This window comes from Anolis carolinensis, chromosome 4 (assembly GCF_035594765.1).
Source record: "Anolis carolinensis isolate JA03-04 chromosome 4, rAnoCar3.1.pri, whole genome shotgun sequence".
Classification (NCBI taxonomy): Eukaryota; Metazoa; Chordata; class Lepidosauria; order Squamata; family Dactyloidae; genus Anolis; species Anolis carolinensis.
In genome coordinates, this window is record NC_085844.1 from 190,263,335 (window position 1) to 190,282,588 (window position 19,254).

The 19,254-nt window shown below is 40.5% G+C and overlaps 1 protein-coding gene across 1 annotated transcript; it reads left to right on the plus strand.

Annotated features, from left to right (window-relative positions):
• Positions 1-6,292: 6,292 nt before the first annotated feature.
• On the plus strand, positions 6,293-14,422 carry rpl10a (ribosomal protein L10a). Its single transcript, XM_008109795.3, has 6 exons — positions 6,293-6,408; positions 10,313-10,384; positions 11,896-11,976; positions 12,394-12,542; positions 13,142-13,314; positions 14,223-14,422. The coding sequence occupies exons 1-6, from the start codon at positions 6,404-6,406 to the stop codon at positions 14,391-14,393; spliced, it is 651 nt and encodes a 216-aa protein (XP_008108002.1). The 5' UTR covers positions 6,293-6,403; the 3' UTR covers positions 14,394-14,422.
• Positions 14,423-19,254: the final 4,832 nt, after the last annotated feature.

A 19,254-nucleotide genomic window follows, 5' to 3' on the forward strand; every position in this document is an offset into this window, starting at 1 on the left:
CAGCAGCACAAAGAAGCGGGGAGAAGACGCTTCTCTGCCTTCATCTGATGAGGTCGTAAATCACACAGGAAGCAGCAACACAGTCCTTCCAAGCATCCTAGGACTTCTGATGCTCCAGGAAGTGTTTGGCTGTGTTGTTTCCTCTGCCAAGACTTAAGATCTCATCCCACAAAGGGAGGACGTGGGTGGAATCATCTTCTTTGTGTGGTGTTACATGATGTTCTGTCTTTAAAGAAGACAATTTATTCACCCTCATTACACAGGGCCACCTCCTTCCATTCCTAGCTCAACCATTTCAAGGATACCAGCACATGTTTAAAAAACACTTCTTTCCATTATATCATCCTCTTTAAACACCTTCCCCTTGTTTTAGTAATGAATTTTATTCAAAATATTTTTTAAAAAATTAAGTAAAATAAAGATGCTCAGGAGAAGTATAAGATGGGAGGGGAAGGGGTCTTTGGGGACAGGAATAGGGAAAAGGGGAAAGGAAAAGGGGGGAAATTGTTGACTTCCCATCTCCTTCCTGGTGGTATATTCAGTCTTTGTCTCTACTCCTTTATGATTTCTCAGTGGTTCTCCTTTTCTTCCAGTCCTTCCAGGATAAGTAAAGGTAAAGGTTTCCCCTGACGTTAAGTCCAGTCATGACCGACTCTGGGGGTTGATGCTTATCTCCATTTCTAGGCCGAAGAGCCAGCGTTGTCCCTAGACATCTCCAAGGTCATGTGGCCGGCATGACTGCATGGAGCGCCCTTACCTTCCCGCCGGAGCGGTACCTATTGATCTACTCACATTTGCATGTTTTCAAGCTGCTAGGTTGGCAGGAGCTGGGGGCTAACAGTGGTCGCTCATTCTGCTCCCGGGATTTGAACCTGGGACCTTTTTGGTCTGCAAGTTCAGCAGCTCAGCGCTTTAACACACTGTGTCACCAGGGGCCCCTTCCAGGATAAATATTTATTAAATCCAATGGATTAATCTAATTTTTTAAACTTTGTTTTTCTTGAACCATATAGTCTTTTATTTGATCTCCCTTTGTGTTTCAACAAAAGTTGTGTTAGTTTGTCTATGTTCATAATTTCCAAAAATTTTTACCTTCCATTGCTGCATTGAAAGGATTTCCTTTTCTCTCCAACATCCCATGAAACCTTCTCTCAAGGAGAAAGCATCCTTATTAAAACACTTATTTCAATGGGATCATACTCTTTAAACCTCTTTAAAATGTATCAAAATGTAACCTAGAGACAGCCACTTCTCTGTGACCCTGTTTAGCTCCTAAGAACAGAAATGTTGAGCAACTCTCTCTAGCTATTTCCCAAGCCAGGCAACTACTGAAACCATTGTGTTCATATAAAGATAGATTATCCTCTTTATCAGCCAGATAAATTCATGATGTTTGCTCACCTATCCAGAGGCTGAGAGTCTGCTGAAGCAGGGGCTTAGAAAATATGCATATATTAACTTTATTTACTGACAGTCTATCCCTCAATTGCTCAGGACCAGCACCTTTGTGTTCTGCGAACTGCTTTTTTGGCCAAATCATTATAAACCTCTGTGTCTTGTCTTCAAACTGGTAAGTTCATTTCTCTGTCCTGGCCTATCTGGTTTAGCTTATACTCGCTGAGCATAGATCCTTAACCACAGTCCTAACTGAAATCATTACCGGAGCGGTACCTATTGATCTACTCACATTGGCATGTTTTCGAACTACTAGGTTGGCAGAAGCTGGAGCTAACAGCGGCCACTCCTGCCGCTCCCGGGGTTTGAACCTGGGACTTTTCGGTCTGCAAGTTCAGCAGCTTAGCACTTTAACACACTTCGCCACCGGGGATCTTAACAAATGTGTGCTAATATATTTTCTTCATTTATTAAACCTGGATAGTTTTTTTGAGGGGCATGTTCTGTGAAACTGTGGTTGATAACTAATGTATCAGGTTTAATGACATCACCAGCCTCCCCCAACCCCACTGCCCCCTGTGGCATCACAATGGGTCATCTCCAGCTCTTTGGTTTTAGCTCTGAAATCTGAGGGCCTGGCAAACCTATGACAAGTATTTGATGTCTGCTATGGATGAACTGATCTGAATCTCTTACTAGCCATAAGAAGCTATACTGTCTTCCTTGCCTTATTTATTTGCTATACTCTTCACTCTGTTACTGAAAACAAACCCCAAAAATGAGGAACTAATGAATTGACTCACAAGGTCCCACACTGTCCTTTCTCCCAAGTCCCAAAACCACACAAGGCTTCCCATCAGGGCTCTGGCCCCAAATTGCATAAGCATTTCACCATACTTACATCATCACAACAAGCAGGAATCAGTGTTGGATGGTTTTCCCTGTGTCATAAAGTTCCAAGTCCAGCAGGTACTGAAAGGCCATTTACCCACCTCGCTGCCCCTTTATCATATCTGTGGGGTCCATCAGGGCACCTGAATGCCCACTGTCTCTGAATCCCAGGACTTGAGAGCTGTGGTCCCAGGGAGAATCCTCTCAAGCACCCATAATCTCCCAGCTGTGCCCAAATTCCATTCGCAGACCCCCCCAGGAAGGTGGACACACCTGGCAACACATAGCTTAAAATTCAATCAATGACAGTTTATTAAAATTTCCACCAGATCACGCAGCCAATCAGCAACCAAAAGTCACAGACCTTTAAACTTTCAGCCAATTCGCAGCCAGACACAGACGATATGCATCCAATGAAATCACAGATCCTGAAACTTCTCCAATAATCTCTGTTCTTTGTATTTATGTAACTTTTCTATAAAACATCCAGAGAGACTCGCTGCATTTGGGACTGCCTCCAGTGCCCACTCTGGTCAGAGCTGAATAAAACTGATTTCTGTCCTGCCATCGACTCCTGCTGTGTGTGTTCCATTGGGCTGATTAGCAGCTGTCGCACACCGGGAAAAATCTGATATTTTGAACAACTCTAACAATGGATTTTCATTAACTGTGCTGCCACCCTAGAGAATGCATTCACAGCTATGCTCACTAAGGCTGATGAGAGTTGCAATTCAACAGCATTTTGTGGGGTTGCATGATTTCTACCAGTCTTAAAACCTAACTTCTGCTATTGAAAAACAGGTAATCTGAAATTTTCACTCTGAACATTTGGTTTTGCAAAGGCCACATCTGGCCTTTGGAACTGCAATATGAGTCTACACTAAATATATAATGCATACAACTGCATTATATGGCAATGTAAATGGGGCTTCATAAAACAGTCCAATGCTATTAAACTGCATTATACCATATAATGCAGTTCCACATTCCATTGGATGGCAGTATAAATGGGGCCAAAAATAATAAATATAGAATATGTTGTCCTTTGCTAAAATAATAAACAATAAAATGGAATTTGAAAAGACTAATACTGCTAAATCTTGGGTATCTAGAATATGATGGTTTGACACTCAAGAACATTTCCCTCAATGAATCAACCAATCTATCTATATGGAAATGAGTAGGGTCAGTATAGATAGGATTGCCAGCCCACAGATTTCAGTACTCATTACAGCCATTTGTCCATGGAGAAATTACAGTCAAACCATTAAGGATGGTCAATTAACCATGGTTGCACAGAAAATACCACTCAAATAAACAGGAACTCCAGTTTAATGAAAGAGGGAAGCATATCAACATACGTTTTTCAAGTCAGCATTCTTCCTTAAACATATTTGGAGGTTTATGGCTTTCATGCTATCTTCACGCTGTATTCTCTGGGGAATGCAATACTGCACAAAAAGCATAAAATCTTTTGATTCCTGGTGTTTTTTGGGGGCTAATTTTATTACTCTGTTTACTGTGGACCCAATTATTCTTTCACAGTTGCACAATATGATTCATGGACTTTGTAATGTTTTGTTCAATAAGGAGATTTCATTTCTTGCTCAGTCAGAAAAATCTGGGACAGTTAAGACATGCAAAGCTTTAAAGTACTAAACTGGCTTGGTGCCATATTTCAATTAAAATTGTGATTTCAACTGCTCTCCTCCACGAGATTATCAGTTCTTGGCCGCTGCTTAGTTATTTATTAAACACGATCACAATGATGTGCATAACTGAAAAACTAAATAAATTGTACACAGAAGACAATCAGAACAATATGCTCTGGCTCCTGTGGAAATATCCTACAAAGATTAAAATATGATTCACTCATACTTCGAAGTTTGTTCAGACAGCACTATAATGTCTATAATGAAAACATTATTAACTTTGAAATTATTTAGATTCCACTTTGCCCATTGTTTTAAAAAATGACAGTCAGAACCCCCCCCCCCCCACACACACACACACACACACAAAATCCCCACCAAAATATATCTGCTAGTACCCTTCTGCCTACTGTATTGCGTTGTTTGGATGTTATGCAGATGGAAAAATGAAAATGCGACACAATGGGAAAATGACATTTTATTACATCAGCCTTTTATGGAATACACTCTGCAAAGTAGGAACTCTGTGCAACGCAACCACTTACATATCACAACACCCTCATAAACTATTTACCTTTTTCATTACTATTAACAAAAAAATCTACCATTAGCCTTTTTATCTTAGGCACCATGTGCACTGCCATATAATGCAGTTTAACTGGGCTGCATTATATGACTCTACACACTGTCATATAATGTAGATCAATGAATATTTCTATGTAAATGAAGCTCATTTACGTCTAGATTTTAGACCCACACGCGCGCACACACTTCTTGGCAACATTCTTGTGTTTAAAATAGTTTTTGGTGGTTTGGAAAGGCATCTCTAAAGTCTTATCTTAAAAGTAAATTTTATTAATGGGTTGCTGTGAGTTTTCTGGGCTGTATGGTCATGAACGAGACACATTCTCTCCTGACATTTCGCCCACATCTATGGTAGGCATCTTCAGAGGTTGTGAAGTCTGTTGGAAACTAGGCAAGGGAGGTTTATATATCTATGAAAGGTCCAGGATGGAAGAAAGAACTCTTGTCAGTTTGAGGCACATGTGAATGTTGCAACTGGCCATCTTTATTAGCATTGAATAGCATTGCAGCTTCAAAGCCTGCCTGCGTCCTGCCTGAGGAAATTCTTTGTTAGGAAGTGTTAACTGTTTGTTCTAGTTGACTGCTAATTTTTCTGATCTTGACTGTCTCAATAGATCATTGACACAGAAATATGACTCTCTATATGTATGTGTTTTCTCTATTCCGTAAAATGCTCCCAAAGGGACCCCCCAAGGGACATCTAGCCCAACCCCCTTTTGTCAGGCAGGAATGCAAGCTAATAATAATAATAACTAAAGAACTATCATATAGCTCTATAAAGTCTATTATGAATCATTTTTTAAAAAAACAAGTCATCAGAAGGTTGTTGTATGTTTTCCAGGCTGTATGGCCATGTTCCAGAAGTATTCTCTCCTGACGTTTTGCCCACATCTATGGCAGGCATGGCCATACAGCCCAGAAAACATACAACAACCCGGTGATCCCGGCCATGAAAGCCTTCGACAACACAAAGTCATCAGAAGTATGAAATGTGATCCTCAAATAAATGAAGTCAGAGACAAAGGAAATAATAATAATAATAATAATAATAATAATAATAATAATAATACAGATTTAAACTCTCTTATCTAGAATTCAAAAACACTCCGAAATCCAAATTGTGGCTGCAATAGTGAAACATGTACTTTCTAATGGCTGAAGGTACTCAGTGTGAACACAACATTATTAAAAATATTGTGTAATTTCTTTCAAGAATTGTGTGTAAGGCGTATATGAAACTCCAATGAAATTTCGTGTTTAGATGTCTTCAAGACACAGTAAATAAAGAACAACTCAGAAAACTGGAAAAGTCCAGGCATGAAACAACCAAGGCCAGCTAATACCTCCAAACAAATGAATGCCCCAGGCAGGAAGCAGCCAGGCTTTGAATGCTAATTCAATGCTAATCAAGCTGGCCAACTGCAACATTCACACCTGCCTCAGACAAGAGTCCTTTCTCCCGGCCACCCTGAACATTCCAGATACATCAACTCCACTTGCATAATTTTCCAACAGACCTCACAAACCCTGAGGATGCCTGCCATAGATGTGGGTGAAACGTCAGGAGAGAATGCTTCTGGAATATGGTCATACAGCCTGGAAAACTCGCAGCATCCCAGTGATTCCGGCCATGAAAGCTTCCGACAGCACATTTCCCATCTACTCTTTGAATCTGCGAAAACGTTTTTAAATACCAGATTATCAGTCTATTAAAGGCACTGAGCACCCAGCACTTCCGCTTCCAAACTTTACCCAGCCTGCACTGCGCTTCATTGCCCCACGGCTCTCACGGTAAACCTTACATCTCGCGAGACTTGGTTTCCTAGTTCTGACGAGAGCGGGAAGAGGCGTTCCCTTTCCTGGTCCATCGAGGCGGCAAGATGAGGTGGGTTCCTCTTAGGGCTTGCGGCCTGTCGTGTGAATCCGGAGCCATCCGTGTTTCTAGGGCCTCCTTCGGTTCTGTGAAACGCACCTCGTCGAGCAGGAAGGCGAGGGCGATGCGAAGGGACGGGGTTTAACAAGAGGAGGATTGCAGGAGAAGGGCACCGGGGAGGAATAGGGAGGGCCCCGCTCTGTTAATGGAGGCCTCCTGCCTTAAAGGGAGGGATTGGTTACCCTCCACACGCGCCCATTTTAAGCATGGATTCTTTTGTTTTCCCCTCTTCCAAAAACCTTCATTTGGAACTTAATTGGAGTAAATCTACATTGTAGAATATAGACAGTCTGACACCACTTTCACTGCCGCAACTCGATGCTATGGAATCACGGGAATTGTAGTTTTACAAGGTCTTTAGCCTTTTCTGCTCAAGAGGCTTGGTGCCTCATAAAACTTCATTAATTCTGCATTGGGTAGTTTGCACTATCCAGTTTAGATGAAGTCTAAATGGAGTTGTTAGTCTCAACTAGAGTAGACTTGGAGTGCATCTGCACTGTAGAATTAAAGCAGTTTGATAGCATTTTAACTGCCTTGATCCATGTCATGGAATCCCGGGAGTTGTAGTTTGGCTTGGTACTAACATTCTTTGGCAGGGAAAGCTAAAGTTCCCAGGATTCCATACCATTGAGCCATAGCAGTGAAAGTGGTTTCAAGTTGCTTAATTTTGTGGTGTAGGTCAGGCATGGGCAAACTTGGGCCTTCCAGGTGTTCTGGACTTCCAACTACCACAATTCCTAACAGCTAGACTGTTAGGAATTGTAGGAGTTGGAATCCAAAACATTTGGAGGGCCAAAGTTTGCCCATACCTAGTGTAGGTAGACCAATTTTCAACCATTTACTTAATTGATGGCAGTGCATAAGTCCCATTGGTTAATAGATCCACTGTAATCACAATAGCAGTTAGATTTGGGTGTTGGTTAAGATCAGGTCTGTGGTAAAAATGAACCTCATCCAGACTATCCCATTGTCAAATGATTGATAGTGAACACAGATTGAATATCCCAGAAATGGTCCAAAATTGTCCATGTGGAAAGTAGAGATAATGACACCTTTGCTTTTTGGTAGTTCAGTGTACTCAAACACTGCTTCATGCACGAAAGTAATAAAAAAGGTTACTTTCAGGCTAGGTACGAAAAATGTATAGGAAACGTCAATGAATTTCCTGTTTAGACTTGGGTCCCATTTCTCAAGAAATCTCATTATGTATATGCAGATACAGTAGAGTCTCACTTATCCAACATTCACTTATCCAACATTCGCTTATCCAACATTCTGGATTATCCAACGCACTTTTGTAGTCAATGTTTTAAATACATTGTGATATTTTGGTGCTAAATTTGTAAATACAGTAATTACTACATAGCATCACTGCATATTGAACTACCTTTTCTGTCAAATTTGTTGTATAACATGATGTTTGCTTACTTTGTAAAATCATAACCTAATTTGATGTTTAATAGGCTTTTCCTTAATCCCTCCTTATTATCCAACATATTCGCTTATCCAACATTCTGCCGGCTCGTTTATGTTGGATAAGTGAGACTCTACTGTATTCAAAAATCTGAAATACAAGCAGTTCTGGTCCCAAACATTCAGATAAAGGGATACTCAAGCTGTACAACTGTAAGCCTAATGGGTTCCTGCATATGCTTTATATAACCTGATTTGGAAAATATGGTCATTCTTCCTGGCCTGCTTCCTGAGTTAATAGACTGTTATATCTCTCTCTCACACACTTCTCTCTGAAAAGCACAGAGGTTTAGGTAGATAGAGAAAAGGAGCTCTCTTTCCCTGTGAAGTAAAACATGCAAATCGGGTCTGTGGAACCCACGGGGAAGCTACCACTGACTTCCTGGGACCTGGCAGATTATCTTGAAGGAGCATCTGTTTTCACTAATGGATGTACTCCAAAGATTAGGCAGATCTTCTGCACCTCAGTTTCTATAGTTCTTACCCACTGGCCTTTTTGACTGGGGCACCAGATCCCATCTGATATTGAATGTTAAACAGAGTTAATTCTGGTTAGTACATAAATGTGAGAGAAATGTGCAAGAGATACCAGGTGCTGCAGGCTATGTTTCAGAGGAAAGAAAAGGCAAAACTACCTCTGAGTATTTGTTACCTAAGAAAACCCTTTGAAATACAGGCAGTCCCCAAGTTACATTTGACTCCCAATTACAGATTCAGTCTTGAAGAAGTTGCCAGTGTCTGCCAGCTTTATCAACAATCCTCGTGTCCACAACAAGCCAACATTTGTAAAAGCCGATTATCACAGGGACAGAAAATGAGGTTAAATTTTCTGAACAGGGACATAGACAGCAAAAGACATCCTTACAGGGGTGTTAATTCCCCCCCAAAAAAAACCCTAAAAACATACATACCCTGTTTCCCCTAAAATAAGACATCCTCATAAAATAAGACCTAGTAGAGGTTTTTCTGAATTGCTAAATATAAGGCCTCCCCCAAAAGTAAGACCTAGCAAAGTTTGTGTTTGGAAGCATGCCTGACGAACAGAACACAAGAGCATGCAGGATCGGTAAATGTACCTACCATAGAGTGTTGTACATGGAAATAATGGTAGTAACAAGAAATTCTTGATAGGATTCACAGTTTGTCTGGTTATGCTGGTTTGTGATGACAACTACTGTACAGTATATAATAAATGTTCATTTTTTGTTCAACAATAAATGTGAATTATTCTTCATGGAAAAATAAGACATCCCCTGAAAATAAGACCTAGAGGATCTTTGGGAGCAAAAATTAATATAAGACACTGTCTTATTTTCGGGGAAACACGGTAGATTTGACTGGAGTTACTTAAATGTTATATTAGTATTATACAACTTCTAAACAAGTTGTATAATAATATAACAAATCTGCAGAACCTATCTTGTTCGTAACCTGGGGACTGCCAGAACATTGACAGTCAACGTAAAGGCTCATCCCAAGACACACGCATAGGGAACTCTGAACATCTTCTTTGGATCAACCATGGTTGTCTTATAAAACCTTAATATATCTGGGCGATACTGCAGGATGTTCCTTCTGAGTATGCATTGTATGCTCAAGGCCTCTGGCCAGATCACTAGTAGAGCAGACCTAGTTTTGCTCTCGTTAAACTTTAAGCAGTTTGTGGTAAAGCAAAACATAACATGCATGTTGTGTTATATTGTCTTCAAACTTTTTAGGAACCTTTTCAGCATGCAATATGGTTTTTAAGCTTATGAAGCTTGTAGTACATGAAACCGGATTCCCTCTCATATTACACTATGTAACAATCTTTTTTAAAAAAAAAAATGTTCCTGATTTGAAAGTGTTACTTCCTGATAATTGTGTGGTACTTACTTTAAAAGTAGTTGTTATACTTCAGAAATTTTGTTTTTGTAGCTGCCACAAACTGTTGAATTGGTTGAGACTCTGTGAAATATTTATTGAAAAACTATAGCAAAATGTGCTGCAGGATATCCTGCAAAGGTTTTTGCAGTTTAATAAACCTTTTCTCTGTTTTCATAACAGGACCAATTAGCAAATGACATGTATAACCCAGGAACAAAAATTGTCTTTCATAGTGTTATTGATCATGTAGCATCTCATGATAAAAAAAGATAGAAACGGCAGGGTTGCCACATCAAAATGGCAAATTTCCTCTTTCAAAAACTATACAAACCAAGGTAGCTTCTCGCCTTTTGTCACAGTGCTTGCTTTATGGAAAATAAGAGAAATTTCACTATTTGTCCAGTATAACCTGAGAGCGGTATTCTTATGAGAGCTTTTCTTCAGAGAATTGTGTATTCAACTCCTATTGTGCCTTAATAAACATGTTTCACATAACTACTGTGTTTTTTCCTTACAGCAAGGTCTCCCGTGACACGCTGTATGAAGCGGTGAAGGAAGTCCTTCAGGGGAGCCAAACGAAGCCACGCAAGTAAGAAGTTTACCTCTTTAATTCTAGTTCATACCTCTTAATGCTTGATTAGAAATACTTTGATCCATGAGAGCTCACGGCAGAATGACAAACTAATCCTATGCAAAATGATAAATAAAGGCCCTATAGGGGTTCACTTCCCTTCCAGTTTTAGGATTGGAATTTGAAGGATGTTGGGCATGTTGTGTTCATCTCTTGCCTATTAAGTGCAGTTTAGCAGTGGCAGCCAAGGTTCTATCCCACAATGCTTTCAAAGAAGCATGGCAGGTTATGTTTGCCTTATAACAGAGGAGAGTGCAGTACTTGTGAACTGTCAATTCTTTGTTCTTTCTCAAAGGATGAGGAAATAAAAGGCAGCTGGCAAAGTAGGCAGTATTTGAGTGAAAATACCCTTGTTTTAATGTGATAGTGTGGGGAAATGGTGTTCCCTCGCTACTTCACAGTTCGCTTTTCACTGACTTGTTTTGCGAGAAACTTGTTGGATCTTTTTACGGGTGTTGTTGCTGCTGCTGCTCCTTCTCAGGGCTGCTCCATGCCCACCATGTAGACTTAATTATTGACTCTGCCTCCTCTTCCAAGTCCTCCACGCTTCCCGGCTGGAGCAGTGTTCCTTATTCCCTGGCTGCAGGAGCAGAGGCAGCGAGAGCAATATGGTGGGCACAGTACAAGGGACCCGCCGGCGGTGGTAGGGAAGGCTTCACTGTCTCCCAGGAACGGGCAAGTTAATGCCAGAGCCCAAGGTTCTGCAATCCTGGGAGTTGTGGGTTTACAGCGAACAGTTCAAAATGGTCCATGGGCCTCCCCAGGGAGAAAGGCCACCTAACTATTAAAATAATGTATAAATAATAAAATAAATATAGCGTCCCTACTTCACGGATTTTCACTTTTCACAGGTGATCCTGGAACGGAACACCCGCGATAAGTGAGGGAACACTGTAATCAGATCCTGAATGTCTGAAATAAACACATTTCCCTCCGCTTTTTGTTTTGTGTAGTACCAATTGCAGAGCAGAGTTGGGGAGCTTTAAGCGTGAAAAGACAAAGTTGGAATTAGCAAGTCTTAGCCCCTCAGTGAACCACTCGAGCAACTTGGCCCTGTTCCCTTTGGATGGGATAGAGGAGGTTTAAAGGCTTCTTAATATAGTGTAGGGATTTGCGCTTATCTCTTCCCCCAAAAAGGAATTAAATCTGTGATAATTCCAGGAGTAACTGCTCTTAATGTTTCTAGTGGGCAAGTTTCTCTTTCTGATTCATTATATTTAAGTAGATTTGTCACTCATCATATTAATATGTTTCGGGGCCATGGTCTTCCCAAATTGCCTAGTGGAAACTGGGATCCTTGATCCTTGAACTGTAAAAGTAAAAATGCTTCTAAAGTGAAAGCTTCTAATCCATTCCTGCAGTGTGGATTATATTGCTTAATTTGCCCCAATTGCATGTGGATATACATATTTTGAGTGTTACCTAATTCTTTTTAAGCCTATTGTCTGCTTCACATTCTGTTTCTTTAGATTCTTGGAGACTGTGGAGTTGCAGATCAGTCTGAAAAACTATGACCCACAGAAGGACAAGCGTTTTTCTGGCACCGTCAGGTTTGGATTTCTTCCTGTTCCACCCAGCCTTCAGCCTGCACCCTGCTCCTTATTATGAAGCTCTGAGTTCAGGCTATCTGTTGCATAGTTGTAGCGTGTTGACTGCTACAGTGTATAGTAGCTGGGTGTAATGTTGAATTGCCCGGGTAGTTCAGATCCTCCCACTCTGTAAAGTGGGTGTGACTGGACGGACCCCTACCCTGGGTCTTAAAACATGAGGGAAGGTGTGGTGAGGCTGTCGTGCTGATCCCACCGACCATTTTTAAAAGCCAGACATAAACGCTGGTGGATGAAGACTTCCCAGCTGGTAGCGGTAAGGCTTTCCGGCTATGATCCTGAACATATCTTTCACGTTTTGTGTTGCTCTGCCAGATGTGCAATGTGGTTATTGGTCACATCCTATCCTCTTTCCCTTAGGCTCAAGTCCGCTCCGCGGCCAAAGTTTTCAGTTTGTGTGTTGGGGGATCAGCAGCATTGTGACGAGGCCAAAGCAGTTGACATCCCTCATATGGACATAGAGGCTCTGAAGAAACTGAATAAGAACAAGAAGCTGGTCAAGAAATTGGGTGAGCAAAATTGGAAAGCGGTTTCTGAATCACTGAATGAACTATGTTAAAATGTATGGACCTAGTAGTTAAATTTATATCCCACAGTTTCTTCAGTGGACTTATGGAAAGATACATGGGTATTTCTGTGGTCCTCAGAACAACCCTTTGCAAGTAGATCAGGTTGACTAATCCAGGATAACCCACCTAGTTTAATTATTTATTAGGAACAAACCTAGGTTTTTACATCCCACTTTAACACCAAAGACTACAAAACATTGGTTCTCATTCTTGGGGTGTCAGACTGTATTTATTTTACAAGTAGATGAGAGAAGGAAAAACACTACTTGCATTCAGATATCATGACAAGCTGAATTTGTAGAAGTGGCTAAACAAAATTGATACCAAAGGCTTCTCTTAAGATATGATGCCATCACAAATGGGTATGTAAACAGCTAATCCTTCACTGTAAGTTTTGACATTAAAATTGAGTCTCAAAAATGCTAGGAGTGAATCTTATTTGGTGCCGTTTGAAAATATCTGTACTCTGAGGTGTAAGCCTTTGTGTTTTCAGTGATCTTAGTGATACATATTAAATTTCGGGGTTTTTCTTCAAACAGCCAAGAAGTACGATGCTTTCCTGGCCTCTGAGTCCCTGATCAAGCAGATTCCTCGAATATTGGGCCCGGGACTGAACAAGGCTGGCAAGTTTCCTTCTCTCCTCACTCACAATGAGAACATGGTATCAAAGATGGATGAGGTTAAATCCACTATCAAGTTTCAAATGAAAAAGGTGATTTTAAAAAAATGCTACAGATGGTCACATTTTTGCTTAGATTGTATTGTTTGATTTTCCTTAAAACCTAGCTATAAATTACATATCTAGATTGTGGGTTGTATGATTTAGTTGTATGGAATAAGCTGAGTCTTTGAAAATTACAACTAAGATGGCTTTATCTTATTCAAAAAAAACCTAAATTGATTGCGGGAGAAGTGCAGGCAGAGGACAAAGGACAAAAGATCTAAGATCTTTAATGTTGTACAAGTTGACAGTTTTTCTGTGACAAATTGCTTAATGTGTTCAGTTCTACATTTTAAAACTTTTGTTCTGATTCTCACAAATGAGGAAATTGTTACCATCTCTCACCCTAAAACCATTTGTATCCTCTTCTGCCAGATTTCCCATTTTAGCAGAAATCGATATCACTGGCCGACACACATCTTAGTGCCTCAAATGGTAGCCTGTTTCTTGGGTATATTTGACCTGCTGATTCCAAAAAAATAATGCCAGTTTTTCCCATCAGCTCTAGTATTTGAGATACGTACATAGGCTATATACCTAGTCGCCAACTGCTTGCCCATACAAAACCATTTTAACCGTATATAAGAAACTAGAACTGATTCAGTTTGTTTACTGATTTAATGAATCAGCGCCCCACATAACTCCCAGAAACAAGCCTAAAAACAAAGACACCAAGCATTCTAATATAACAATTCTTTATTCAGTGTGAATTTAAATTAGATTAACTTCTATCCTCTTCAACTTCATGCCTAAAATGTATTTGTCAATACAATACATCTAGGCTATCAAATGGAGCAGCTTCATATCTTCATATTTGTTTTACCTGTGTACTACACCCTCCTTATTTTTCCTGAACTTTTATCACTTTATTTCCTGAATGTTTTAATCCACTCTCCCAGGTGCTGTGTTTGGCTGTGGCTGTTGGCCATGTCAAGATGACCGAGGATGAATTGGTCTACAACATCCACCTGGCCATCAATTTCCTGGTATCTTTGTTGAAGAAAAACTGGCAAAACGTGCGGGCCTTGTATATCAAGAGCACCATGGGGAAACCCCAGCGCTTGTATTAATAACAATACAATTGGTTTTGTCTACCTTACTTGTGTAGCTTTTTGATTTATAAAGTTCTGGAACTTGGAATCTGAGTAGTTAAAATGAGGTCCATTTAGGGATTACTAGCAGCAACATTCAGATGAATGTGTAAGCCAGAATTGCAGAGAAACAAGTTGTGATAATATATCAGTAGAATGCAAAAGGATATTTAGAGGTTCATCATCGGATAAGGTTTTATAAAACCTGTTGGTGGCCTATTCAGGAGAATACACCTCATTAATAAGAGCAAAATAAGGGACATAGTGAATCCAGGATTTACTTCTGTCTCAATTCCAACAGATCACTTTCAACGCCTACAGATTTTGTATTGGGTGTGAATGCAAATATGTGATAGGAAGAGAAATGCGATCACCCTCTGAATAAATTCTGCCCAGAAAACCCCATAGTGAGGTAGCAATAAAAGGTTTGAGGGCACAACACCCTTTTTCCTTTCCAATTTTCTTTATTGGGGTATCTCACAAGGCAGGCATTCCAACAAAAGTTAATTCATCTGTCTTTAGCATATATAGCCAGCCCTCCAAATTTTCACTTTTGACTTTTGCAGATTGGGTGGATCTGTAATTGGCTAAGCGAACGAACCCAAAGGGTGCTCACCAATGCATCTTCTTCATCCTGGAAAGAAGTGACAAGTGGAGTGCTGCAGGGTTCCGTCCTGGACCCGGTTCTGTTCAATATCTTTATTAATAATGTAGACGAAGGGTTAGAAGGCATGATCATCAAGTTTGCAGATGATACCAAACTGAGAGGGAAAGCTAATACTCCAGAAGACAGGACCAGCATTCAAAACGATCTTAACAGACTAGAGAGATAGGCTGAAACTAACAAGATGAAGTTCAACAGGGACAAATGCAAGATATTCCACTTAGGCAGAAAAAAATGGAATGCAAAGATACAGAATAGGGGATGACTGGCTTGACAGCAGTAAGTGAAAAAGACCTTGGAGTCCTTGAGGACAGCAGGTTAAACATGAACCAAGAATGTGATGCAGCATCTAAAAAAGCCAATGGGATTTTGGTCTGCATCAATAGAAGTATAGTGTCTAGATCCAGGGAAGTAATGCTGCCCCTCTATTCTACCTTGATCAGACCACACCTGGAATACTGTGTCCAATTCTGGGCACCCCAACTCAAGGAAAATGTTAAAGCTGGAATGTGTCCAGAAGAGGGTGACTAAAATGATCAAGGGTCTGGAGAACAAGCCCTATGAGGAGCAGCTGGCCTGGACATGTTTAGCCTGCAGAAGAGAAGGCTGAGAGGAGACATGATAGCCATGTATAAATATGTGAGGGGAAGTCATAGGGAGGAGGGAGAAAGCTTGTTTGCTGCTGCCCTGGAGACTAGGACACGGAACAATGGCTTCAAACTATAGGAAAGGAGATTCCACCTGAACATCAGGAAGAACTTCCTCACTGTGAGAGCTGTTTGGCAGTGGAACCCTCTGCCCCGGAGTGTGGTGGAGGCTCCTTTGGAGGCATTTAAGCAGAGGCTGGATGGCCATCTGTTGGGTGTGCTTTGAATGCGATTTCCTGCTTCTTGGCAGGGAGTTGGATTGGATGGCCCATGCGATCTCTTCCAACTCTTATGATTCTATGATTTGACTATTCACAGATTAAATTAAAAGTTTTTTTCTCCAGAACCTCTTGGTCTTCTGATTTGACCCTAGTCAATTTCCTTCAGTCATGATGGAGGACCTAGATGTTTCTAGAGAGAACACCTCTCTAAGAATCTAGGTCCTTCAATCATTCTTTTACCATTTATCTTCTAGAGAGGAGTTCTCAAGTAAAAAAAAATCACAATTTATTCACTTTTTTTTCATTTTCATGGGGATCGTGGTCCCCTAGCCCCAGCTAATGTGGAGGGCTAACTATATAAGTTTTCACTGCATTTAGAGAGAACGTTAGGTCTTATATTGGAAATTATATTCCCCTCAAAAAGAAAATCCTATGAAATTTTATGGGGTTGCCATAAATCAGCAAATGACTTGAAGGCAAATGCTCACATCATAACAACAGTAGCTTTTACATTACTAGAAAAAAGCAAGGTCTGATGGATCCTTTCTCCAAGCTGGTTGTGCAGTTTGAAACTCTTGGGCTCCTGTCATCTTCCTCCGCTTTTTGAGATTCCTCCCTGGACAATGTACTTGAACTCCAAAATGATTCCTTATGTGGACCAGTGGCTGACTTGTTCTGTGTGTTGACAGAGATTTGCATGATCAGATTTAATCAGAACTAAATTGACAGCCAGAAACGGTTGTAAAAAAGATACATTAAAATAGGTGGGCCTGTGCTGTATAGAGACTCACTAACATGCAGGAGCAGATTGGAAGCATTAAAGAGGTGTTTGAATAAGTATAGCTATTAATCGAAAGTTAAGAGTGTCTTCTGGATATAAAGAGCAGATCCACTAGAGTTATGGCTCAGAAGATGAGAGTAGCAACTCAAGAAATAGGATGTGGTGCTGAGAATAAAACCTTAGTATTTGAAGAAACTAGTTTGCTATTGCAATGCTAAACATTTCTGATGTGCCAGATTGCAGTACTTATTTGAGGAGAGTAAAACTGCCCCGAATTACATTCACTCCAAACAAGCACTCCAAAAAAGAACTAGTTTTGGGGAGGGGGGAAAATTAGTGGGAAATAATAGAGATCTGAGGTATAACTGTCAGGAAGCTTTACACCACACAGTACTGTGACCAGACAATTTCCACTCAAAAATACTCTGGCCCTACACTTTCATCATAGCATTAATATATACTAGTAAGCATGTGTGATTAAAAAAATGGTTCTAAACTGTGTTCAAAAATAAGGGGTCTTTCTAAAGTCTCCGAATTTTGGGGGTAGAGTTTTCAGAACTCTAAACTTAAGAATCCTCCTAAGTACTTTGTTAATGGCGGTCGCACATGCTTCATAAGAAAGACAGCACTGCCAGTGGGAAACTTCATTGGCCTCATTTTTAAAGCTATTGAGGTGAAACGTGCTATAATGATAGAATACATTTACCACTGTTAGCTCACCAAATTTCAGAACATTTGACTTATCCACATATTTTTGGCAAATTTTCATTTCAAATTTTTATTTAATTTTTTTTAATAATAAAGAAAATCTCCTGGTTTGAAAGTGTTATTTCCTGTTTCATTGTGTGGTCTTTACTTTAAAAGTTGTTCTACTCCAGAAACTTTATTTTTGTGGCAGAAACTTAAATTGGAGACTCAACAAAGCAAAATGTGCTATATAATATATATAGGACGATGTCCCTTGCACAAAAACAGTTTTTGTAGTGTAATAAACTTTTGCCATGTTATTATGACAGAACCAATTGCTGCTCAGTCATTTAGTCGTCTCTGACTCTTCGTGACCTCATGGACCAGTCCACGCCAGAGCTCCCTGTCAGCCGTCACCGCCCCCAGTTCCTTCAAGGTCAACCCAGTCACTTCAAGGATACTGTCCATCCATCTTGCCCTTGGTCGGCCTCGCTTCCTTTTTCCTTCCATTTTCCCCAGCATCATGATATTTTCCAAGCTTTCCTGTCTCCTCATGATGTGGCCAAAATACTTCAGCTTTGCCTCTAATATCCTTCACTCCAGTGAGCAGCCGGGCATTATTTCCTGGAGGATGGACTGGTTGGATCTTCTTGCAGTCCAAGGCATTCTCAGGATTTTCCTCCAGCAGCAGAGATCAAAAGCGTCTATCTTCCTTCGCTCAGCCTGCCTTATGGTCCAGCTCTCGCAACCAATTAGGAACTGCCATTTATAACCCAGGAACAGAAATCATAGGACAGACACCATCAAGGGACATCTAGACTGACACCCTTCCGGGCAGAAAGGCACCATCCAAACTTCTGACATCCAATTAATATGCTTCCCCTATTGACACACAATGCGCACCCTAATTCTGAGAAGGTAATTTAATCAAAAAAAGGTAAGCATTAGAATCGAATATGTTAATATGCCATAGGATTCTGTGTCTTCCTTAAAAAAAATCAGTTTCCTGAGAAATTGGGCTTTGCTTTCTTTTACTATTGTTGAGCAATAAAAAGGAACCTGATGTTGAAGAAGTGCCTCAGTGCTTTCAACTCCATTAGACACTGATAGAGTGTGAGAGGTTATTCCCTGATCAGAATTACATTCCAAACTTTACCCCACTCCCACTAAATAGTACTAAATTACCTTGAGATTTCCATCCCCTCTATTTCATTTTGTGCAACTGAAATATTATTTCTTTGCACTTCAATATCTTGTTTCCAGAGAATAAACTGATGGAAGTAACAGCTTCACAAAGAAGTAGTTGGTTACAGCAAAAGCTGTAACCAATAGAATAAAAGATGTGTGAAAAGATGCATTGCACAACCTCTGCAACAGAGAAAGATCCCTTTAAGATTCTCTCAAAGTGCAAGATTTGGGGCTCAGAGTCATTTCCAAATTATGGTAACCCAAAGGCAAAACTATCGCAGAGTTTTCTTGGTAAGATTTGTTCAGTGGAGGTTTGTCTTTCTCATTCTCTGAGGCTGAGAGAGCGTGACTTGTTTAAAATCCCTGAGTGGATTTCCATAGCTGTGCAAGGGTTCAACCTTGATCTCCAGAGTCATCATCCAGTGCTTAAACCACACTGGCTTCAGTCCTCTGCTTTAAAGAGATCCTAGAAAGAAGCCCAGGACTCATTGCTGTTTGCTGATCTGATCTGGCATACCTTTTCAGCTGCACCAAAGAGGAGTTGTGAAGAGCTCCACCTTCCCATCATGGTGTAACTTGATTTGGGCACATGAGATGATCAAGGATCCCACAAAGAAGCTCCTTTCTAGCCAGTTACAACCGCTTCTCCTTA